Source organism: Brachyhypopomus gauderio, chromosome 5, assembly GCF_052324685.1.
Source record: "Brachyhypopomus gauderio isolate BG-103 chromosome 5, BGAUD_0.2, whole genome shotgun sequence".
NCBI classification, from domain to species: domain Eukaryota; kingdom Metazoa; phylum Chordata; class Actinopteri; order Gymnotiformes; family Hypopomidae; genus Brachyhypopomus; species Brachyhypopomus gauderio.
The window spans coordinates 4,384,140-4,409,487 of record NC_135215.1 but is presented as its reverse complement, the minus strand read 5'-3'; the positions used below and the strand labels follow the sequence as shown (position 1 = coordinate 4,409,487).

The window sequence follows — 25,348 nt, the reverse complement described above, 5'->3', positions numbered from 1 at the left end:
TCTGCTCCTCTCTCCTGCCATTGCCTGAACAACTGCAGTTAAATGCTGCAGTTGCAGCTGCACCTCACCAATAGCCTCAAGGATGCATCAATCAGTGGCTGTGACATATATAACATACACAACAATAAAATTTAAATGAATATTCAAAAAGGTTTGCATTCACATTATTATATACATGGATATATTTAATTTGAGCAAGGATGTTTAGTGAAATTGAGTTTGTTTGGAATTAAATTTTTGAAAACATACGAGTGCACTGGGAGGGTATTAAACGTCCTGAGGCGCGAGCTCTTGATGCTAAAAAAGTAGTAAAAACATGCAGTAATTAGAGTCAATGCAATGGACAAAAATAAGGATAAAATAAGGACATTGCCTTAAACTGCTGTGCCCAACAACAAATATTTAATATGAAGACCCAGTGTATGTGTAATATTGCACTGCTTAGAGTAAACATTTTAAACTTTCAGTATGTGTCCTACCATGAGGTGGAGATGTGAGACCAATCGGAGGACTCCTATTGTGGCTGTGGCGCTGTGGAAAGAATATGTCTGGTAAGTACATGTGTGTTCATATGTGTTTGTAATTTCTTTATAAAGGTACACTGCAGATACTGTCTGCATTTTAGGGAACAAGCTAAGTTTACATGGAGTATCTGTTTTACTGTACCCTATAACCTTACTGTGATAGGAGGACATTGTTCTAAAATCCACATTCTGACTGTGTAGTGGCGGGTTTGATGCTGGGGGGGAAACATTGACACAATAGGTTTAATCAGACTTAATTGATCAGATTTTAATGACAGTTTAGATCAGCAGTGCTTTCTTACTTTGAAAAGTATCCATTAGAATATGACCACTGAGTGGTGTCAGCAGAGCAAAGTGTAATGTTCACAATAAGTGTGTTTTTAGCATCATGAATACTATTATAACAATGCTGCAATACGTGACTCCCTCTGGGATTAATAAAGTGATCTATTTATGTTTCTAAATGGGTTGAAATGTGTAAAGACATTTACATTGACAATATCAACACCCAGAACTTTTATTCTAGTTACCTTATACTTAGCCTGATTATGTGATTTGTTTGTGACTTGTGTATTCGTCTGTATAATTTGTTTTTGTGTAATTTGTGTGTTAACGGGCCGCCCAATGGAGGATGGGTTCCCTTTTGAGTCTTGGTCTTCCCAAGGTTTCTTCCTATTCCCCACCATCTAGGGAGTTTTTCCTTGCCATTGTCGCCTTTGGCTTGCTCATTAGGGATTTGGACCCATAGTATTGTTAACCTTGTAAATCCTGTAAAGCGCTTTGTGACAACTTGTGTTGTGAAAAGTGCTATACAAATATATTTGATTTGATTTAGTAAGGGACAGTGCATTTTAATTATGTATGTATATATTATTTGGAGTTTAAAATATTTGTAGAGAACATTCTGTACATCAGGGTTTCTCAATCCTGCTCCTACACAATATTTGGGTGTTTTTGTGCTTACTGTGTACTTGTGGTGGTGGTGGTGGCCGAGGTAATTTGCTCTTGGGCCTCTTTGCTTTGGTTGAGACTCTTCATCTGACCACCAACATGGTCTCTTTTTTGATCTGCAAGTAAGTTATAGTTGAAGTCATCTAAATCACAATATATACTTATGTCTAGATTACCTCAGTGGAAGATGAATGTACCTTGATTTAGGTCCGTTTTCTCCATCGGAAATAAGGTCGGATGTGTCACATGATGTCTTCCATTTCCTGTTGACATTGTCTAGTGCAGGGGTACTCAACTAAATTTGTCCGCGGTCCAATTTTGGCAGATAGCTGTCACCTGAGGTCTGGGGGGTGGCGAACGCAAGTTGTTGAGCTGGGGTGGTGAACGTAACACTCGTGACGGAGTGTTTTTTTCAATAGCCCTGAAATAAATACTCCGGTTTAAAATTAATTCTCCCGTCAAAATGAATAAATATGTTTTTTTTTTGGGTCCGTATCCAGTTAATCAGGAATGAGATTGGGTCCGGACAGGACTGCGTTCGGGTCCGGATACGGACCGCGGTCCGCCAGTTGCCGACCCCTGGTGTAGTGTATCTAAAAAGTAAGGAAATAAGTTAGCCAACAACACTAGCGATTACACTCCCTTTCCCTTTTTTGTCATACCGATTTGTCTTTTAGTTACAAAGAAGCTAAGCTAAGGCGAACTAGCTAGCTAACCTAGGCTACAGCTAACGGACAAGCTGGTTTGAACTCGCGGTGTTGTCTCGCGCGATTGCCGTCAGGGCCGTTGTAGTAAAATGATGGTTAGCTTAGATGCTAACACTTTAACCGTAGGCCGTTGTAGTAAAATGGATAGCTAAGATTTAACTTTCAGAGATAGTTAGATTCTTGGAAACAACCAGTTATTAAACATTACTTCATTATTTATTTTACATCAGTAGAGTTATAACTACATAACCTACCTGGGTTTCCCTGAAGAAGTCCGTCTGTTGCTCACCCACAGGTACAGGACTGCTGGACGCTCATTGGTCCTTTCCATTATACGTCAACATTCTAGAACGTCATGGCGAGTGTATTGATCCCCAGTAATTTGCCAGGACAAATGTATTAGAGAAGGATGATTATACATTGCTTAACTGTATTGTCCTATATTAATGAAACTCAATCAACATGAAATGGTCTCAGCTGTGTAATTCTAAAGTGAATTTGACCTACCATCAACAGAGACTGAGTTACAAGGGGGTGCATTTTACGGCAGGTGCTTGGAAGCAACAAGGTAAATATACAGTGGTATTATAAATCACAATAAATCATACACATACTAGAAATCATCCCAAATGCATTTTTGAGAATAAGAGTGTGTATTGTCATAATTACACTAAAGGGCGTTCCTGCGAAAGACAGGCTGTAACGTGCAGCACTCTCCGTCATGCACGTCAGCAGGATCGTGGTGGTGTCTTGGCTTTGAACGTGAGTGTACAGTAGACTACAGCAGTTGTTGTAACATTATAATTTTAATTTAAAAGTTCACAAGAACTTTATCCGTTTTTACATTTGAACCCAAATTATGATGATGAAGGTCAAGTGGCATTTGTCAAGATCTTTTAGTTACTTGTATTAAAGATTTTGTTGTCTAACAGTCAACCTTATTATTTAGCAATGCAGGCTTATCATTTTGATCGATCTAAACTGTCCTTAGTTTGGGGAGTGCATATTAAAGGAAATGGCTGTCAACACCCAAACCACTCAAGAGGCAGTCAATGAGCTGAGGCTGGGCATTGCCATGACTCTCCTCCAGGAATCTGGCGTGTTGTCTTTGTGGTTGGTCACTGTAAATGGCATAAAATTTATGTCCTCTGAAATGCATGTTCTTTATTAAAATAATATACGTTTTATGCTAGTTAATTAGTACCACATCCTGTATGGACATATGTTTGACATGTAAAAATGAGGAAATGTATTAATACTTTCATCTCAGACAATCTGAGCAACCTGTGCCATTACTGTGGAATGGAGGATCATGATCAAACAAACTGGGTAAGCGCAGCAACACATCTAAATACATTGATCTGCATGTACTATTGTTGAGATATTAGTACTACAAATATGAGATATTAGGCTATTAGTCGTACATAATGTCATAATATAGCATTTTCTCAGGGATCCTTTAAATCCTACAAACTACGAATTATACTCATTTATAATTATGCTCAGTTATACTGTGAATTAGACCCATTTTCTCAAATTTCTGTCAGAGACCTTGAAACAGGCTGTCTTTTCTCAGTTTTATTAGTATCTTGAGAGGAACAAATTTCTTTAAGTCAACCATCTGTGGTACAGACCAGGGTATTCACCAGATATTGCTGTATTGTCAATAACAAAACCTCCCCACAAAGCCAGGAAAAGGTTGTCTTCTGTTCACATCCTACTAGATTGGTCTACTGTTTTTGATACTGTGAACTACTACATGTGAATTTCATCACTTTCTTGTGATGCTTGGTTCTCATCCTATCTTCAGGGTTTATCTGGTCATGTAGCCTGGGATGGCTCACACACAACCTCACCTTCAAGTGTCATTGCTGGAGCTCCTCATGAGTTTGATCTTTTCTCTTGAAATGCTAAATCAATACGAGCAACATCAGTAAGCTCTAGTCATCTTTACACTTGACTACTGTAACTCACATTTTGCTGGCTTCTAGAAAGCATTCAAAATACTGCAGCTCATATTGTTTGTCAACATGTGATTCTTGTTGAAAACACCATGCTGGCTTCCTGTTCAAGTAAGGAAGGTCTAATTCTCACATTTTCATTTTCAAAAGGCTCATCCTTTCACTGCTTTGCATCCAGGCTTCTACCTCTGGGCCCTTGTAATACACACTCTTATTCCTGATTGCCCTCCCGTTATGACCCGTGCCCGTGACTACGACTCTGTTTATGGAATCCCCTTGAATAAATCTCGCTCTTCTCAGCGTTTGTGTCCGCCTCCCTGCTCTGCGTCAAGCAGAATGTTACACTCACCTTTTAGGCAGTTTAATATGCTAACTCTGACATGCAAATGAGTGCAGTAAATTCTCAATCATTTATTTTGTAACATCTTTGCACTTAACTTATCAATAGAGCACTGCATCAAATCTTTGGACTAAAAATGTAAAGCATGATAGTAATTTCAGTTTTCAGACCTGCTTTTCATTTGTTCCAGATATGCTGTGACAACTGTGAGAGATGGTACCACCATGACTGCATCCAGAAGCCTCCAGTTGATAAAGATTATACATGTCCAGCTTGCAAATAAAATGCATTAATGGCTGGTTATTATTATGTATTATTATTGGTGATGTTTATTGTTTGTGATTTTAAATTATTGTTTTTGTTAAATTACTGTTGTTGCTGTTATTATTGTTGTAAATACTTGGCCTAACCTTGCACTGTTGGTGTTTTTTTTTCTTTTGTAAACTTCTTGCTTTAGGTTCTGCTGTTATTTATTTAACTGTAAAATAAAAAATTATTACCAATTATTTCTATTATTTCTATAAATGTGCAGTAGCTCTCACTTTTTGTTTGAATGTTGTTTATTCTAGCTCAAAATCATTGTAGCCATATAGACACAACCAACCATCTTTACAGATGCAACACCATAACTTTAATTTAAAATGTATATGCATGTCAGTTAGAATATACAGAAAAATAATGTTATAATTATATCTCAGTATTAAATATAACAGGATGCACTGCTGTCAGGCCTCGTCAGTACATGATTTTTCTAACAGACTGAAACAAACACAGCACTCACATACAACACAGTATGTGTCGAACACAGGACATAACTATCCATGCCTTCATTGCAGCTGTTGTTGATGCTATCAATCAATCAAAACATTACTTAGCAAACTCTTTAATATGCCAACGTTTTGTAAAATCAAGGGCAAATAGTAACTGCCCACCCGTGGTAGATAGATCAGCACAGTAATTCCAATGACGCGCCCACCGAACTGCGACGAAACAGCAGAGCATGTTAGTTCTCAGCGCACCGCACGCACCGATAATCAGACGCCAAAATAAGCGCCATACCCCGACGGTATTAAGCTGGTCCACCAAAGGAAGCCAGGCCCAACCACGATAACTTGCCACCGTTAGAGGTGCTGGGAAAACCGGATGACAGAAGGGAATCCGCACCCGTAACCACACCCCCGCTATTTATAATGCCAGGATTAACCTACCCCGCGACTCACACGGCTCCACCGCAATTTACAATTAGGGAGGGAGTGGGGTTGCCCCAAAAATCTCACTCTGCCACATCAGGATGGGAAACGTTGTTTTGACGTCGCAGCGATGCAATGGCGATGAATATGACGCTCCCGCTTTAAATCGTAAATTAGATGTGCATATGATGTATATGCGACGTTCGAAAATGGAACGCGATGTTTCTACGATATACTGATGTAAATACGACGTCTCTGAGACGTACTTGTGCTGTCTGGGCAAAAGACCCGCGGCTCTGCTCACATCAGTCCCGATGCGTTTGAGTCATTCAGTAGAGCTCGACTGGTGAGAGAGTTGACGGGTGCTGTTGGTTTTAAACGTAGACTAAAACACAATGCAGTGCCCACAGTTTTCCTACACAGAAAGTCCAAAAGCCCCAGAATGTGGAGTGAGAGCCGCACGAAGAAACGTGAACATAAACATGCGCTGGATTCTCTACTGGCGTCCCGGCAACAACGTTTACCGCTAACGTTTAAACCTTTCAAAATTTAATATAGTTTAATATAATTAGCGGTCATTGATAAATCTGACGATCTGCTAGATACGAATCAATTACAGATAGTCGAGGAGTCCGTAGGTGTAGTGTTCTCCATCCAAGACGGATAACGCAACTCGGACATGATGTTTTCATCAGATGCAGCGGCCAAAAAGATTAGGGTTAATTAAATGTGAATCACAACATATTAGCCTGTCACTCAGTCTTACTATTGGAATTTAGTCACTACTAGACATGTATAAAAGAAAGCCCTTTGACCTTATATGCGACGTCAATCTTCAATAAGAGCTCGCTATTACACGTTATCAGCATAGAAAACCGGTAAGACAAAAGTTACGGCCAGTCACTGCAACCATTTGACGTCACTACCTGCTGCGCCCGTCAGCAGTTATAAAAATGGCGACCTACGTGCAGCGGGAATTTACAGAAAATCTAATAAATCTGCTACTTTTTGTGATTTTTTACAACGTGTCTTAATAATTTAGAGTAATCACACGATATTAAGGCTTACATATGTTATCAGCCGGGGTTCCCTTTAAAAATTTGGAAACTGTGATATCACGAGCAACTTTGGAATGTTTGGTTTAGAATGTTTGGTTGGGAAGGTGGAATGTTTGGATTTCAGTTTTGATGCTGAAAAGCTCAGAACCGGTCATATGAGAATTTGCTCTGTGATTTACAAGCTTTACAAATCTTACAAATCTTACAAATAAGTTTTGATTTACAATCCCAGATCTTTCTATTTTTTCTGAATCTTTCTATCTTTCTATTCTTTCTACTTTTAATTTTGAGAATGAGTTTTTACCCCCAGAGAACTCACCTGCCAAGGCCTGGAGAAGAACAGAACTACTTCACAGACACACCAGGGTTTACCACTCATGGTGAGAAAAATATATTTTCATATACTGTACATAATATTATATTTCTATATAAGACAGTAGATTTAGTTCTTATGAGTATGGATTTCCTTATTCATAATAAAAATTGAATATATGTAGTAGGTTTCTAAGGTTTAGAAAAATAACCTATGTCTATTTATTCTACTAATGACTGTCAAGCTATTTATTTCCTGTGTACAGCACAATATAATTAATGGATCATGGGTTATTTCTTTGACTCAGCACAATTTTCATAAATCCCACAGCCATGGAAAAAGCAAATAAAAATAAACATTTTTAAAAAGAAACAGGTTTCTAGGAAACATGACATCACAAATTCTAGAGCATTCTCCCCACATTCTAATGACATCACTTGGCACCATGGCCCTTCTTATAATCACTTGTTCATTGGGAAACACTTACAAGGCATATGAGCCTCACTGTGCGTTGTGCTGGGTTTTACTTTACCTGCTGTGGGATTTTCAGGTGTGCCCTACAACTCCCAAGGTGGACCGGCACCCTTCCCTCACAGAAGTACGGCGGGACCATCAAATGTCGGCCATATTAACATGCCTGAAGGACCGTCTGTATGGGTCATCCACCAGCCCACAGGTCCACTCCACACTGGTACTGTGTAACACTGAAGATTACATGCGTATTCAACAAACCAAATAACCGTCCATGATAAAGTAAAAAAAAAAAAACATTTATTACATTTATTTGTAAGGTCTGGCAGAGGTGCAGAACCATCAGAGGTGCAGACCCATGCATACACATCGCACTGTAGCCCTTCTTATAGACCTGAAGATCTTAACAGTACACACTCATACTTTCTCTGTGCCCTGCGTTGGTGTTTTGCATTTAGACCCTGACATGGAGAGGCAGAGACACCTTCCTCAACCCCATGTTCAAGGGGAGGTTCTGAGGCAGATGCAGCCAGTCTACCTCCAGCCTGCAGGTGGGATCTTCATTGATAACTGTCTTCTTTCATATAAACATTGATAATATTTTGTTACTTCTGTACAAATGGGCTAGAACTGACTTACATTACTGATATGCTGGAACGATGCACACACCTCGGCTCAGTGGAGTCTGACTTATTAACGGACCCTAAATAAGGACTACATATGGTGACGTGGCCTTCGGCCATTATTATTATTTTTAGAAATATTTATATATTTTTTTAACTGTGATTTTTTTCACCGCAATCGAAATTTGTCCTCTACTTCTTACCCATCTTTGCAGTTAGAACACACACACACACACACACACACACACACTAGTGATTACTAGGGGGCTGTGGCACACACATGCCCAGAGCGTTGGGCATCCCTAGCCCGGCACCTGGGGAGCAGTTTGGGTTAGGTGCCTTGCTCAAAGGTACCTCAATCATGGCCTCAGGTCTGGGAATCGAACCCATGACCCTCCGGTCACAAGACCAGTTCCCTAACACCAGCCCATGACTGCTCCTACATTACATTGCAGTCAGGAGGAATAAGCTTCCTGAAGTCATGAGATGTGGACAGACTATAGCCACTTTCAGAAACTGAAAACATGTGCTCCCATGCCTTACAGATTAATTCGGCTGTTTTAGCTCTCAGGTGAAGTTTTGCATAGCTATTCTGTAGCTTTGATTTGATGCACTTTATATCTTTTATGTCAAATTTGTTTTTTAAATGTCTTCATTTTATTTTTATTTTAATCATATATTTTCCTTGTTTCTAACATTTCGTTATTTAATTTTTGTTCTATTTAAATCAATTGTATTTAACTTGAATTATTTTTGTTAGCTTTTATCTGTAACTTTTGGCAAAAACAATCCTTAGGTGATATGTACTGGGACATAATAAACTTTACAAAACTTGTAATATGTAATAGTAAGTTTGACGCACCTGCCTGATCTTGCCTTGATTAGACCCCAGACTGGCACCTGAAGAAGGACCGTCTGTATGGGTCATCCACCCTCCCACAGGTCCACTCCACACTGGTACTGTGTAACACTGAAGATTACATGCATATTCAACAAACCAAATAACCATCCATGATAAAGTAAAAAACAAAAACATTTATTACATTTGTTTGTAAGGTCTGGCAGAGGTGCAGAACCACCAGCTTCCTGCACATGACCTGACCAGGAAAACATCAGTAGGTAAGAAATGCTTTCAGGTTTTTCACAATCTTTGTAGCTGGGAACATTGTAATCAAAACATTATCATCCAATGGTGTACAATTTAAAAATGGAAAAGAAAATATGACATCATCAACATTGATAAGATATTGTTAATTCTGTACAAATGGGCTAGAACTGACTTACTGAAATTCTCAAAAATCAAAACATTGTCATTCATTGTGTACTGTAATGAAAGCAACCAGTCTTTGGAATCATGCCATGTGTGTCCATAACAGGTGCAAAACCCTGGCTCTCAGCTCACCCCGTGCCTGTCTTTACTGGGGATGGTGGTTATGTCACCGAGTGTCCTCAGATGCCTGGCAGCCTAGAAGATCCTCATGCAGACCAGGAGCTGTACCTGCAGCAGCTCTACTTGCAGGACCCGTACTTGAAAGAGTACTACAGACTGCAGCTCTACTGGCAGCAGCTCTGCCAGCAGCATCCTCAGTGTCTGCCTCTCTACAGGGACTGGCATGAACACAGCCACACCTCTTACCTGTCCTACATGGAGAAATATCGTGCGGCCTTCCACCAAATCCGCATGGAGAAAGCTGTCAGGCAAAAGAGGACAACTCAACCACCTATGAGGAGGAAGAGAAAGAGGGAGACCTTTCCCAGCAAGAGACCCAGCAAGAGACCTCACGTAAACCTTCTCAGTGAGGAGCGGGACATATTTGATGCCATCATTACAAAGGAAGGAGAAGTGATCTTCTCCGAGCACATCCTAGACCTGCTGGAGGGGATTCCGAACATTCTGGATGTAGCTGCAGAGATGGGCTTCTCTATCTGAGTGTCAGGGCTGGCTCGGATGCGACTCCCCGGACCACCACTAGGAGGAGTCCACAAGCCAGTTCCAGGCGGGGTCTCCGCAATCAGTAGTGCTGCTGATTTGTTTTGTTCTCTATGTCTCACGTCACTCAGCCCTTTTATGTAGTTTGGTTCCCGGTTGTGGTCGTTGGTGTTTTGTCACCAGTTTATCTCATGTTTGTTGTTCTGTCTCCTGCTCGAGTACTTACCTCCTGCGACGCTCCCTGGCCTTTCTTAAGTTTTTCCCCTGCTGTTTCTCTTCCTGTGTGTTTTTGCTTTAGTTTAGGAAGGGTTTTTTGTTTGTTGTGGCGTTCGCCTGCCAGCCGGATACTTCCCCTGGCGTCTTTAGGTGATTTTCTCTTTAGCGCGTCCACTTAATTTCAGTGCTTACTGTTTCAGTGAGTCACTGCATTATAGAATGAGGATTCTTGCTACAATGTTCATTCATTTTTTAACAACCATCTCGGTTTCCCACAGAAAAGGCTAAGATAGCCTATGTCATGACTCTGCTCTCAGGGAAGGCGTTAAACTGGGCAACGCCAGTATGGGAACAACAATCAGAGACTGTCACTACCTGTGAACAGTTCTCCAAGGCTATGCGAAATGCCTTTTATCACCCCTCATCTGGAGGTGTAGTCGGTGCATGCCTACGGTGTAGTAGGCGAACTGATGGGGGTCCAGGTTGGGAGATAGACAGACTCTGAGGTGTTTAGAGACCAGTCTTTCAAAGCAATTCATGACTACTGGTGTAAGTGCAACAGGCCTGTAGTCATTTATGCTCTCCACCACGGACTTTTTTCGGAACTGGTATGATGATGGAGGACTTGAGGCAAGGTGGAATGTTGGCTTGTGACAGGGACATGTTGAATATGCAGGTGAAAACCCCCGCCAGTTGGTCGGCACACGCTTTTAGCACCTTTCCAGGTACGCCGTCGGGGCCAGCCGCCTTCCTGGGATTCACCGCCTTCAGTACTCGTCTCACTTCATGTTCCTGAAGAGTTAACATGCTAGTGCTAATTGAGAGTGGTGAATGGGTAGTTGTTGTCGCTGGTCTGACTGTATTGAAGCAGGCAAAGAAGTGGTTCATCTCCTCTGTCAGCGAGGAGTCGGTACTAGCATTGTCCGGTTTCCTGCATCTGTAGTTAGTGATGTGATTTCTGCCCTGCCATATCATTCTATGGTCATTTCCAGCGAAGTGGTCCTCTATCTTCCTTTTGTACACCGTCTTGGCCTCGCTGATACCTCTTCTCAGGTCAGCTCTGGCTGCGCTGTCGCTGTACCGGGCCCGATCTATAGTAAAACCAAAGAGGAACATGTTAAGCATGTACATAGGGTTCTCCAGGTCCTCATGGAACATCACCTCTTTGTTAAGCTGGAGAAGTCCCTGTTCCATACCCAAGTAGTACATTTCTTGGGTTTTACTGTGGCTAGGAACACCGTAGCCATGGATCCTGCTAAAGTTAAGGCCGTCACTCAGTGGCCAGTCCTCAAGTCACTCCATCTGATTCAGAGGTTTCTGGGTTTTGCCAACTTCTACCAGCAGTTTATTAAAGGTTACAGTGATGTGGCTGGGCCTCTCATAGCTCTTACTAGGAAGACGCCGGGTCCGTTCAGATGGACTGAGGAGGTTCAATGGGCTTTCGATGCCCTCAGTGAGCACTTTACTTCTGCCCCAGTGTTATGTTTGCCTGATCTGGATCTCCCCTTTGTTGTTGAGGTTGACGCCTCTGACCAGGGTGTCGGGGCTATTTTGTCCCAACGTTTGGGCACCCCTCCTATGTTACACCCTTGCGCCTATTACTCCCACCGTCTTACACCTGCTGAGCACAACTATGACGTGGGAGATAGAGCTACTAGCCGTTAAGTTGGCTCTTGAGGAATGGAGGCACTGGTTGGAGGGGGCCAAACACCAGTTCATGGCCTGGACTGACCATAAAAATCTGGCTTACCTCCAACAAGCCAAATGCCTGAACCCTAGGCAGGCTAGATGGTCCATGTTTTTTGGGCGATTTAATTTTATCCTCTCCTATCGCCCTTGGACTAAGAACGCTAAACCAGATACACTCTCCCATCAATTCGCATCATCTCCGGAACAGTCAGGCCCCAGCACCGTCATCCGTGTGGCCAAGATTGCCGCTCCTATCCAGTGGGATGTTGAGGCTGCTGTTAAGCAGTCCCTAGCCATTACTCCTAGCCCGGGTGGTGAACCTGCAGGGTGATTGTTTGTCCACCCACACCTACGTAAGCGAGTCATGGAATGGGGACATGACTCGCCCTTTGCTGCCCATCCTGGCTCCCGGTACACCCTCGAGCTCCTTCAGAGATGGTTTTGGTGGCCTAGTATGGATCAGGAGGTCAGGGATTTTGTAGGGTCGTGTGTCTTGTGTGCCCATGTGACCCATGCGGACCCATTTGTGTCCGTGGATTTTTTTTTCGTGATAATACTGCCATACTGGTCATGGTGGACCAATGGTGGACTAAGGCCGCCAAATTTGGAGAACCGGTTAGTGCAAAAACTGTACTGTACTGTTGCTGCTGTCGCGCACCACTAACCAAGAGCAATACCTGTGCCGCGAACAGGTATTGCTCAGTGCCGCGCAACAGTTGCCTGGTGGCTCACAGCGTTGTCTCGCGTCAGTTATGGAGCAGTGGCTCGCGAAAGTTCTGTTGGCTTGCGTTCGGTGTCCTCTAAACAAGTGTATTTGCTGCGCATGCGCCCCGCACTTTTTGTAAACAAAAAAGCAGAAAATACTTTTGGTAGTAATTTTCGGTAGATAAAATATGGGAACTACAAATATTCGATCGAACAATTCCGTGGGATATCGTTAGGGTACACGCCTGCATGTTATACATTTCTTGAATGTTTTCAAATGAAAATACAGCATATGTAGGGCCGCACGCTGGGTCACTACAATAAATCAATGTAGCCAACTACGCCACCTAGGGTTTTAAGAGCCTAGGAACTCTAAATTAAGTTTAAACCGTCAAGGTGTTCAAGTTTACCACTCGCAGGTTCTTTAAATCTGGGGGTGAGCAATTCCAGACACCAACATAAATTATGTAAGAAATAACAATTTATTTAAAAGACACAATAACAAATGGAAACTCAAAAATCAGAAACTGGAAATGCTGCAGCAACCCATTAACTTAAATCATAAAAAGAACAACTTTACCCAACGTCAGGCTACACGGCAGACAGCTTAATGTACGACTAAGATGCAGTAGTTATGACTCAAACACAATAATAAAAACATCACGAGGACAAGAACGGCCGTCACCAGAACACAGTCAATCCGAGCGGACGGAGGGGTAACCGTAGTACAGGGCGATTCTTCGGCCAGCGCGATCTCCACTTCGTCCGACCCAGCAACCGCCCACTGTGATGACAAACACCAAGAGCAGTACTCCGACCAACACAACTCGCCGTTTGATTCAAAGCTTAGATGTCTAGCTTCCACCCCAAATCAATGAACAATACTCACAATTGACCCGGGAGCAGATACCACCAACTCCCAGGGTAAGCGATTCAAGCCTGGTTGGATTAGCAGCGTCTGCTTCGGATCCTAGCATCCTCGGCCTCTCGGTCTGCGTGACTCTCTCGTGGCGGTGCTGAGACTGCCGTCATGCAGCCCCTCGATGCCCTTACCCAAGGCTGGCGGAATGACAGCAGCTTCCTGTTCGAGCCCAGTACAATCGTGCAGCCCGGTTATCCCCGTCCGTGCGCGTATCACGCTGCTCTCGTATGTCGCCCGCCCCCCCCCAAACTAAACAAAAAATAAAATAAAATTATTTTACAGTGACAAAATATTGTTAAAAATAAAATAGAATGTTATTTCTCTTATTAAATATAAATAAAATTAGATAATAAATAAATAAATAAATATATACGGTTCAAAAAAAGGTTAAAAAACTTAGATAAGAGATTCAAAAGAGATTTTTAAAGAATCACCAGAATTTAGTTTGATGCGGAATACTTACATTTCTAGTCATTATTCAAGTGTAGAACCTGATGCAATAAATAACTCAGCCATGTCCCTTGAGAACCTTTCATGTTTCATGAGGATGTTGATGGTCACCTTATGAAAAACAATAATGAAAACTTTATAGATTTATAGATTACATCAAACATAATAGCATCAGAGATGTCAAAACCAAATACAGGAAATAGTTGTGATTAATAAAGGAATGTAATGTTGTGATGTAACTTGGGTTGATTTTTCCTTACTTCAGGCATCACGACATCAAAGAATAAATCCAGTTCCTGAAGGTCATTTCCCATTTTCAAAGCTGCCCTGATCATTTCAGTCAGTTTGATGGCCTAATGGGGCATATACAAGGAATCTTGCATAGTAATTATTTTGCACATATATTTGTATGTGTGACACACCAAAGTGGATAAGAGACTAAATGAACTCTCAAAAATGTGGTACTGACCATTGTCGGTGACTACCAGCACCAAATAAAGGTGCAATGTTTCACATGAAATAACATTACCAATTCTGTTTTCCCACATTCATTATTTGGCCATATGTTTGACAAGATGCACATTAAATGTATAGACATGCATGCATGTTTTGTATGCAGAAATGCAATGAACATATGAAAGCAGAAATCATTCAGGGTGCTTGTGGGCAGTATATCTTAACTAATTAAGTGTATGTAAACATACATTCTCTTCACTGAAATGGCAGAACTTTGGCTTTAAAAGCTGCTTGAGTCGTAATGATGTTGCAGGATGTTTCCAAAGATACATCCGACTTGACTTTAGCTCATCTGAATGGAGTTCACGATGGACTTTCTGCCGAGAGGTTGTATGCAGAGTATTAGACATACAAAACAGTTTTGATGGTGTGTATTTTCCATATTTGCTTAGTGAGCTAGACTTGCCTTTATTTCCTCAGTGCCAGTGGGACCCTCCATTCCATCTTCATGCAGTATCATAAGAGTCCTACAAACAATAAGAGTCGTCAGTCAAACATTCATAAAAGCCTAAAATGAATAGGAGACTGAGACATTTAAACTGGAAACAAGAGAAAACCAAACCAAAGTAACCACATACCTATCAACATTTAGTGGCATTTTTTTTCTGCAGCCACACATGAAATAATAATAATAATAATAATAATCTTTATTTGTATAGCACCTTTCATACATACATGTAACTCAAAGTGCTTTACAGTATAAATAAAATAAACATTAAAAGGAGATAAGACAAAGACAAAAAGACAAAAAGAAAATGTTAAAAGAAATTAAAGATAAAAATATTAAAATAACATAAAAAGTAAAAAGTGAAGTAAGATAATAAAAAGTAAAGTAAATAAGATAAAACTATTAAGACAGAGTTTCTTAACTAAAAGCGGATCTAAACAGGAATGTTTTGAGACTGCTCTTAAAACTATGCAGGGATGAAATGCCTCTGAGCTCTTCAGGAAGAGAATGAAAGGATCCTTGGTAGCCTCGTCCACGGACGTAATTTTGGGGGGGGGACAGGGGGGACATGTCCCCCCCACTTTTTCAAAAGCCGGTTTTGGTCCCCCCCAGTTTTTACGGTTAAAACCAAATATTTAAATAGCAACGAATCCATGTCCCCCCCACTTTTGAAATCAAAATGACGTCCATGGCCTCGTCACTCACGCCAGCACAATCTGTGTGTAGCCATTCCTTGCAGGATTCACACTGCACCCATTTGAGATGTGTTACCTCAGGGTAGAGTGACCTGGATGTGGAGAAAACATATTATAAAAGCCCAAAATCTACTGCAAGTATTCCTATAGAGAAGAATGTTTTATAAAGTACCAACCTTCCTGTCCCCAGCTTTTGGAAGACACAGACGTTCATATCAGCTGCCATACACTCATGTTGTCGATTTTTCAGAATGTCCTGTTAACATGCCCACAATGCAATAACATGCTGTTATGTAATCTTAAATGTGTCAACATTCTGATGTGTGTAATTTTGATGTGAAGTTTTCAGTTTGCCTTTGTATTTACATACTTTATCAGCTAATCCCTTTCACACTGTAAATATTTTTCTCTAACCTGGCTTTGGAAGTTTGTGATTTGAGTGCATGCCCTTGATGTTGCTACATGCCTTTGTTTTGAGCACTGTTTATGATGACAGTAATGGTCCCTCCCCTCAGTAAACTAGATGTTAAACTTATCTACTTAGTATGACTCAGAACAATGAGATAATTAACTTTGAAATGACATCTCATAACAAAAAGTGCACTGCCTGACCAGAAATAAACCTTTTAATTCACTAAAATGTCTTTTTTGTCACTATAAATATCTGTATGGTAGTACTTGGGCTCCATCTAGTGGCCAAATTTTGGAACTTACTGAAAACTATTTCTCACAAGAAATACCACGCAAACTCACACAAAGCTGATCTCAGCATGTGATTTAGTTCTATGATCTAAATCATTTTGCCAGTACAATTTATTTTAAACCTTTAGTGGGTCTTTAGTGCCTCAACTTGGCCTGTCGAGGGTGCTACAGTACCCAAAAACCTAAGAAAACATAAAAACTCACGCTGCAATCCTGTTATGCAGAATACAGACAAGTAATGGGTCGTGTATGATCAGGGCTGGCATTTTTGGTTTAGACCGGCCTCTCATAATTAGCGGAGCACAACTGACTTGTAAACACAACCTTCTGTGTACTTGGATACAGACCTGTGCATGATCAAAGGCTCCAGCAACTTCAAATCTGCTCTGCCTGTGGTTTGTGAATAAATGTTTTTGAGAACTTGCTGCTCAACTTGCCTTCTTTCAAAGACAAAGCTAGTCCACTAATGGCTTTGTAAGATGGTCCCTAGCTACTTCCTTATTCTGCTCTGGTGTAGAATCCAAGCAGGATTTTGAAGTGATTTCTAGATATGAACCCTACTGACCATGATACATGGCAATGTTAATTTGTTGAGCCCTCAGTGTATGTACCAAATTCATGAACTTTATTTTAACCACATACTAATAATTAGTGAGGTCACAGCAGTGGTGCAAAAAGGGGGTATGCAGCGTATGCAACGCATAGGGGCGCTGCACTAGAGGGGGCGCCAAATCGATGCCAGAAAATTATTTCCCGAGTTGATCGGGGGTGGGGAGTGGAGTGCGGGGGGTGTCTAGTATGTTTGCATACACCTCAGAAAGTATGTAGTTGCAACCCTGGGTCACAGCATGTCTCAAAAAACGATAATTCCTCAAACCACTGAGTTGGAGCTTGATTCATTCTGAAGTGATCACGTGACTATGATGTCCGAAGCTTCATTTTGGCTCACGTTCACTTGACTGTTTCAGAGGCTGGTTCAAAAGGAGCAAATCTTCGCTCGTGCATCGATGGTTGAGCGAGGGAGAGAGAAATACAAATAGACTAGACACCTACAAACAGAGGCGGTCTTTGCATAGAGGCGTTGCTAGGCAATTGCCTTGGGCCCCTCCCACTGTAGGGCCCCCTTGTCTAGCTAACTTATTTCTCGCATATTAATGTTGATGGGCCCCCTAGCTAAATTCGCCTTGAGCCCCCAAATTGCTAAGTCCGCCACTGCCTACAAACATACACATACAAGCACTGTCATATCTAATAGCAAAGATGGAACCTGCCAGAAAAAGAGGACGTTCTGAAGTTTGGGATCACTGAGCTTATGCCATCTAATAAGGTTGAGAACTGTTTAATAAGCTTTAGTATATTTAACCGGTAACAATCCCTACATTTATTTTACATTTAAAATACTGCAGGAATACTGTTTTAGTTCAGGTGAAGTGTCTAGTATGCTCACAGCAGTTGGCTTACAACAACAATACATCATCAGTGCTAAGACATTTTTGGGCAAAACATGAAACCATACATCCTCAAAGCCACATTGTCATGTAGGTATGAAGAGCCTATATTGTTTTACATTTACATATTCAAGCTTTATTTATACATTTTTTGTTAATGCTGTTAACACTAATACATTTAAATGTGTACGTTTTCCAATCGGTATTCATGTGCATAGGAAATGTTATATATTTTTATGAATAGTATATTAGATACAAAATGAGTCACATTAATTCTTAGGAACAAGACAAATTATTGACAAGGCATTGCTAAATATGATTTTGAAAGACTCACAGCCCTTTAGTATTGTTGACGACGCAGAATTTAGGGAATTTGTAAGAATTTTATATCCTACTTACAACATCCCATCTCAGAAGTCTTTAATTAAACGCTAAAAATGAATTAATAAAATACGCTGCTTTCTCTGTCCACCAGATGGCGGTATTGTCCACTGGTTCATGAGGCTTCATGAAGTGAACCTATTTTCAGTACAATTGGATAGAAAGCTTAGAATTCCCATCACTAGACCTATAACGATTAACCATGTAATATCTACGCATCATCCTCTTGTTAGACCGCGTTTATTCGTCACTTCAAACGAGCTCATAACAAACTGCGCGGATTAACTGTTTAGTTCCCAAAGATAAATAAACGGTAATTGTTAATGAAGGCCAGGCGAGATGGACACCTGATCACGACTTGTACTCGGCTATTTAATGTCCGATCCAAGCAGCAAAGATGTGTTTCAAAACGAGTTTGATATTTTAGTGTGTAGTCGTAATGGGTCTTCAGCGAGTCTTCATTTTTATGACTCTGATCACTGTCGTTAGTCTCGGTAAGTTTATCTGTGTGGTTGTTGTATTTGTATTGGTTCAGTTATTGGGTTTCTGAGTTTGTCGTCCTCTCGTGTTGCAGCGTTCGGTTCGACGGGAGAGCGAGAACAACGACGTGAAACTGGCCTGCTGCTATCACGAGTGATCAGAGACTACAAAGGTTTGAGTGTTGTCTGTATTGCGCTGTCTCCCAACAGTTACTGGGACACAACTATCAGGTCTTGGATGCACTGTATTCATGGCTGCTAGTTTAATTTGGTTAGTGTGGCGTTTTTTGTGGCTTGACCTAAACCTTACAGCTATCTGCATTATGGGTGCAATCTCTGTTTATAGATGCTCGTGGTGAACCAGGCCAGCTCAAGAAACTGCTGCTTGTGGAAGGGTCGGGGATTGGTCCAAATCCTGAGCCAGTGAAAGAATGACCTGGAAGGTAAAGTTTTACTACTGTTGTGCTTTCCCCATTTTGGAGACCTTGCATGGTTCCTGGCCTTCACCTTGTTTAGCTGACTTCCTTTTCACCGACTTCCCCCATGTTCCTCCCAGGCATTAATAAAGCAGATGTAGTGGGACCATCTCTATGGGGTTGGGACCTCTGGCATTCTTTGCTGTGCCCTGAACGTCCTGCAGCACTCCAGACCACAACCTTCTGTGTACTTGGATACAGACCTGTGCATGATCAAAGGCTCCAGCAACTTCAAATCTGCTCTGCCTGTGGTTTGTGAATAAATGCTTTTGAGAACTTGCTGCTCAACTTGCCTTCTTTCAAAGACAAAGCTAGTCCACTAATGGTTCTGTAAGATGGCCCCTAGCTACTTCCTTATTCTGCTCTGGAGTAGAATTCAAGGTGGTACATTTTTAGACCCTGAGATTGTGTGTAGGTCATAGCCGTCAGGGTTCACATGGCAGTGTAAATTTGAGCCCTCTGTGTTCCATAACTGGCACCAGGAGAACAATTCATGGTTATCAGATTCAAGTTATCTGCTACACTTAAAAATTGAAGAGGGTTTGTAATAAGGGTCCATGTTCTCTTGCAGTTTTTATCTGCACTAAGTGCTGACTTCTTACATGTTATGTTCAAATGTAGCCTATTTCTAACCCTTTTAGGTGTGTATTATGTACCAAAACATGTTTGGAGGAGTTGGTATAAAAGACATCTGCTTTTAAAGACTTGGGCATTTTCAATGCTAAAATGTATTTGGACACAATTGGGCTACTACATGTCTTGCTCTAAAAGCACTCCAAATATTATTTTAGGACCTATATGATGGATGTCACAGCTAATGAAAACGGAGTGAGGTTTAAACCATTAAAATGTAACGAGGTTGGGATGGTAAATGTATTTGGTTAAAGATTACTGATTACCTGTGAGGGCATTAGCCATAGGCCCAACTACAATACCTTCTCTAAGTTTTATCCCTGCACCTCCATTTCAGCCATCTATGCAGAAAACATGGAGGAATAAAGAATACTCTAAGGTATAGAGGGGGAGAAAAAGCAACACTTGTTTACTTACTGTGCATATGAAAACACCACAGTTTTGGCAATCTCTTTGGAGCCACTGTTGTGGATACTGTATGCTCCATTCAGCAAGGTTCCAGGTCTCCTGAAACCCCTGTCTATAATTGCTTTCTTAACAAAACTAGTATATTTTAGTTACCTTAGTATATCCATTTCCCAGTCTTTTGGAGAAAGATGGAGGCTTAGAGTCATAGACTCTGATTTGTTTCAAGACACCGTCTATAACCAAATGTTAGGATTGAAAGAACATACAACAACAATTTAACAAAAGTTTTTGGCCAGCGGTTGTTGGAACAGTATTCTAGCAGTGCAAAACATGTAGGATACGTCTTTGGAGAGCCATCGAAGAATTGTACATTTTCATCCTTTTCTTCATTCCTTTTGAGTTTTGATGTTTATCTTAGCCTGATACTAGCTGTCAAAGAGACTGAGCATTTATAATTTTGCTAAACGTGACGTGTAAAATCTCATTTAAGCTTCCATTAAATGAACACAAACATTCAGTCTTAACTTATCTCCATCATTTAGACCATTTCATTAATCAGGATACTCAGTATAATCAAGTTATTTATACATAGAATATAGAAAAGGCCTATAGAAAACATCAGCATCTATGCAGACTTTAATAACCCTTAATGTAGGATGTCACATCCCCAAAAGGACAATACAACTTCCAAAATTAAAACAACAAAAACCTCACCTATTTTATCTGGAAGTCTGTAATATAAATATTTTACTCAACAGAGTTGACATCTCCTTGCAGAATTAAGTCTTGCATGTCCTATAGAAGTCTATAAAAGCCTATAGAAGTCTATAGAATGCATTACACCCTTTCCTATTCTCACAGCATCACACACATCCTAACTGACTTTACAGCACAGCTGCATTTAACAGCAGACATTCTGCTTTTAGGCAGTAGGTGAAGAACAACGGGTGATCTGACAAGGTATGTGCATTGGCATGGGGGTGACCCAGCACAGTGGGGTTCACTCTAGAAAAATAAGAAATAAATGTCTTTTCAGGCAAAGGACTGGAGCTGAATAAACAGACTGTCTGGCCTATAACTGGATGTCTACTCCCCCTACCAGAATCTTAACGCCAACCAAAATGTAGCTACGTTCTTATGTAACTTTTGTTGCACTCTGTAGCCAGGCTTAAACCGTTCCGAAATGATAACGCAAAGTTCCTTTTACCTCCTACGAATTCTGATACGGCTACTGTTGTGTCAGTGGTTATATAGCTGCTCCCTGCCCTCAGGTACAGTGAGCACTGCTATACTGAGGTGGTGTCCTATGCAGGTCTTGTCGCACGTGAAACTGGTGCAGCGGCTAAAGCTCTCTGTGTCCAGATCTCACTTATTCATGCACTTATAAAATACAAGACTTCTTCTTTGGGATATTCCCGTTTAGAGGTTGCCACAGTCAGGAGGACAGTCAAAAACTCCACTGCTGTCTCTCCCAAACATTTCCATGCCTCCACTGGAATATCATCCGGTCCAACTACCTTACCACACTTCATTCTCTGAATTGCAGCCCTTACTTCCTCCTTACTCACCTGGGGCACTTCCTGATTCACAACCTCTACCTCTTCTAACCTTCTTTCTCTTTCATTCTCTTGATTCAACAGTTCCTCAAAATACTCCTTCCACCAAGACACTCTCCTCATCAGACAACACATTACCACCTTTATCCTTTATCATCCTAACCTGCTGCACATTCTGCCCATCACGGTTTCTCTGTCTGGCCAATCTGTACAAATCCTAAATTGGGTAAATTGGCAGTCAACAAATTCTCCCTGAGTGTGTGTCTGTGTCTCTATGTTCAATAAAAAGTAGTGTCTGAGTGTGTGTGTGTGTGTGTGTGTGTGTGTGCTTGTATGCCCAGTGGTAGATGGTGCTCTGCCACTAGGGTCTGTCCTCTCTCCCCTTCCTGCACCCCATTCAGTCCCCCAGGGGACTGTGGCTTCTGGTGGAGAGTACGCTGTGCGCAATTGGCTGCCGCTTCTCGCCGGTGTGTGTGTGATTGGTTGTCTGTGACTTGTACCTGTGTTAAATTGTAAAGCGCCTTGGGAATTTGGAAAGGTGCTATATAAATCGAACATTCATTCATTCATTCAGATCCTTTCCCTTTCTTAGTGTCCAACTTCTCATAGAGATTGCTATATGCCTTCTCTTTAGCTTCTGCCACTGCTCTCTTTGCCTTACGACACATCTCCTTGTACCTCTGTCTACTTTCTTCATCTCACTGAAAATCCCAATTCTTTTTAGCCAACCGCTTTCCTCTCAAACTTTCCTGAACTTCCTCATTCCACCACCACGACGCCTTGTCTATCTTCCTCTGTCCTGAGGTCACACCAAGTACCTTCCTAGCCACATCCCTCACTGCATTTGAAGTCTCATCCCAGGTATCCAGAACACCACCACCATTACCCAGTACCTGCCTCACCTCATCCCTGAATTTTACACCACAGTCCTCATCCTTTAACTTCCACCACCTGATCTTAGGTTCCGCTCTCACTCTCTTCCTCTTCTTCACCTCCAAAACCATCCTACATATCACCATCTACATCCTACACATCACCATCTACATCCTACACATCACCATTTACATCCTACACATCACCATCTACATCCTACACATCACCATCTACATCCTACACATCACCATCCTATTCTGTTTAGCTACACTCTCCCCTGGTAACACCACTCTTATACCTTACCCTGTGAATGAATGTTCGATTTATATAGCGCCTTTCCAGATTCCCAAGGCGCTTTACAATTTAACACAGGTACAAGTCACAGACAATCAATCACACACACACCGGCGAGAAGCGGCAGCCAATTGCGCACAGCGTACTCTCCACCAGAAGCCACAGTCCCCTGGGGGACTGAATGGGGTGCAGGAAGGGGAGAGAGGACAGACCCTAGTGGCAGAGCACCATCCACCACTGGGCATACAAGCACACACACAGACACAGACACTACTTTTTTTTATTGAACATAGAGACACAGACACACACTCAGGGAGAATTTTTTTTTTGTTGACTGCCAATTTACCTAACCTCCATGTTTTTGGACTGTGGGAGGAAACCGGAGATCCCAGAGGAAACCCACACAAACACAGGGAGAACATGGAAACTCCACTCAGATAGGGACTTGAACCCAAGACCCCAGTGCTGAGAGGCAAACGTGCTAACCACCAAGCCACCGTGTTGCCCATGTGCCCATGTGCTCTTCCTTTTTCGTAAATTAAGTGTTAACTATAGCCATCTTTATCCTTTTAGCAAAATCTACCACCATTTGTCCTTCTGTATTCCTTTCATTAACACCATATCTACCCAACACCTCCTCATCACCACTGTTTCCTTCACCAACATGCCCATTAAATCTGCTCCAATAACCACTCTCTCTTCTTTAGGAACCTTCAAAACAACTTCATCTAACTCTCTCCAGAATTCCTCTTTCTCCTCCAAGTCACAACCTACCTGAGGAGCATAAGCACTGATGACATTCATCATCACCCCATCTATCTCTAACTTTACACAGATCACCCTGTAACTTACTCTCTTTAAAAGCAACCAGTCTGCTGAATGCTGTGGCTGGAATGCAGTATTTTTTGTGATACGGTCATTTTCATGACAGGGAATGACTTTGCTATTAATTGTAATTCATCTAATCACTCTTCACAATCTAGAGTTAATACAAATTGCCACCATAAAAACCTGAGGCCTCAAAACTTTTGGCCATGACTGTAGAGTGCTGGGTGGACTCTTCCACACATTTCAACTATGATCTGTGTTTGTCTCTCCCTGATTTCATGACATTTTACAGTATTTACAGAGTTTTCATAGATTCCATTTTAAGTAGTCAAAATATCAACTGCTGTCAATGTGGATGACAGATTTAGTTTCCCTTGCGATGTCAAGACTGGAGTAAAATGGAGGAGACTGTGGAGGCCTGTCCTGTTTTACCTTAGAAACTCTGACTGGGAGTTACTTCAAGTGTGAATAGTTCTGGGGACGTTTGTAAATTCCTGTGTGTTAAAACCATTTAGGCTCTTCGAAAAGGTTGTGTTTAGGATAAAAATAGGGAATGACAAATTGTCACAAAGAGGACAGCAAGAAAACAACGAATGTGTCAACACGTGTATAAACACACGTGTATAAACACACGATTTGAACTCGTGAAGCACACAAGCCAATAACACGTTTTAAAAGGTAAAACAACACTTCAAGGGACATGACATGACAGTAAGAATGGAGCTTGATATTTAACAGCAGTAGGTTCGCTCCGTTTCTGACTTTCACTTAAGCATCTGCAACAGTTGGTCTTTCATGTGTTAGGTTCCCTTCCCCCCTTCTGTCTGATAGATAATGCTGACATGCTGATCATTGGAGCCAGAGAAAACCCACTGTCTGGAAGGTTTAACGAGACAGATGTCTAATAGAGAGAGGATACCGGCAGCCTCCAACCACCGTTGTGTTCCAACAGCACACCCTGGTGGGTGCATGCAAGAGTGTCACTGGAGTGTATGGGCACGCAAAGAACATCCACTTTAGTAACCAATGAAGACAATCCCTTTTAGTATATGAGGCATCACTGGCAAAAAAGGCTATTTGGATCCTTTCTCATAAAAAAAAAAAAAACTGCTGCCGGATTTTCAAAAATACACATGAGTGTATCTTCCATTGCTCAGCAGGTGGATTAAGCTAGCTCCTGCTCTGCTCCTGGTCTGTTCTCTTCCAGATGAATTACGCTTCCACATGCATACAGTAAAGGGAAGGCATTATTCTGGTATCTAACTGATTGTGTTCTTGTCAGTCAAGCATAATCGAGCTGCTGTAACCATTGCATTGCTGTTTTTCAGCTCTCCCCTCACGCCACAAAACTGCAGCCAGGTGTTTCAGAACAGCTTTAGTCTCCTGTTTTGCTTCAAATATCACTATTGCCTGATGACATTACCCTAACATCCAGCAAATGTTTCTGTAACCTGACACTGTCCGAACTTGCATGAAATCTAGCAAATTAAACTGTTCTACATTCTTGTTTGTCTGTTAATGTATTCTGGGGCTGTACAAACTGTTACTGAATTGCTTACCA

General features: G+C 41.5%; 1 protein-coding gene and 2 long non-coding RNA genes across 3 annotated transcripts; 2 read left to right on the top strand and 1 right to left on the bottom strand.

The window, feature by feature from the left end:
• Window positions 1-499: 499 nt before the first annotated feature.
• LOC143514167 (uncharacterized) lies at window positions 500-13,849 on the top strand. Its single transcript, XM_077005040.1, has 9 exons — window positions 500-551; window positions 2,699-2,750; window positions 2,859-2,944; window positions 7,042-7,111; window positions 7,595-7,735; window positions 7,974-8,066; window positions 9,024-9,095; window positions 9,195-9,257; window positions 9,515-13,849. The coding sequence occupies exons 5-9, from the start codon at window positions 7,678-7,680 to the stop codon at window positions 10,066-10,068; spliced, it is 840 nt and encodes a 279-aa protein (XP_076861155.1). The 5' UTR covers window positions 500-551; window positions 2,699-2,750; window positions 2,859-2,944; window positions 7,042-7,111; window positions 7,595-7,677; the 3' UTR covers window positions 10,069-13,849.
• Window positions 13,850-14,084: 235 nt separating this feature from the next.
• LOC143513790 (uncharacterized) lies at window positions 14,085-14,868 on the bottom strand. Its single transcript, XR_013130663.1, has 3 exons — window positions 14,755-14,868; window positions 14,311-14,403; window positions 14,085-14,161 (listed from the first exon to the last, which is right to left on the bottom strand). It is a non-coding gene; the product is annotated as an uncharacterized LOC143513790 (long non-coding RNA).
• Window positions 14,869-18,578: 3,710 nt separating this feature from the next.
• On the top strand, window positions 18,579-19,471 carry LOC143513789 (uncharacterized). The gene is made up of 4 exons (XR_013130662.1): window positions 18,579-18,734; window positions 18,815-18,892; window positions 19,066-19,162; window positions 19,276-19,471. It is a non-coding gene; the product is annotated as an uncharacterized LOC143513789 (long non-coding RNA).
• Window positions 19,472-25,348: the final 5,877 nt, after the last annotated feature.

Excerpts from the sequence above, each read along its gene's own strand:
- LOC143514167 (XM_077005040.1), top strand. The coding sequence starts at position 7,678 with ATGCCTGAAGGACCGTCTGTATGGGTCATCCACCAGCCCACAGGTCCA. Across the intron at positions 7,736-7,973 it reads CACAGGTCCACTCCACACTG|ACCCTGACATGGAGAGGCAG; the intron begins GTACTGTGTAAC and ends TTTTGCATTTAG. Across the intron at positions 9,258-9,514 it reads GACCAGGAAAACATCAGTAG|GTGCAAAACCCTGGCTCTCA; the intron begins GTAAGAAATGCT and ends TGTCCATAACAG.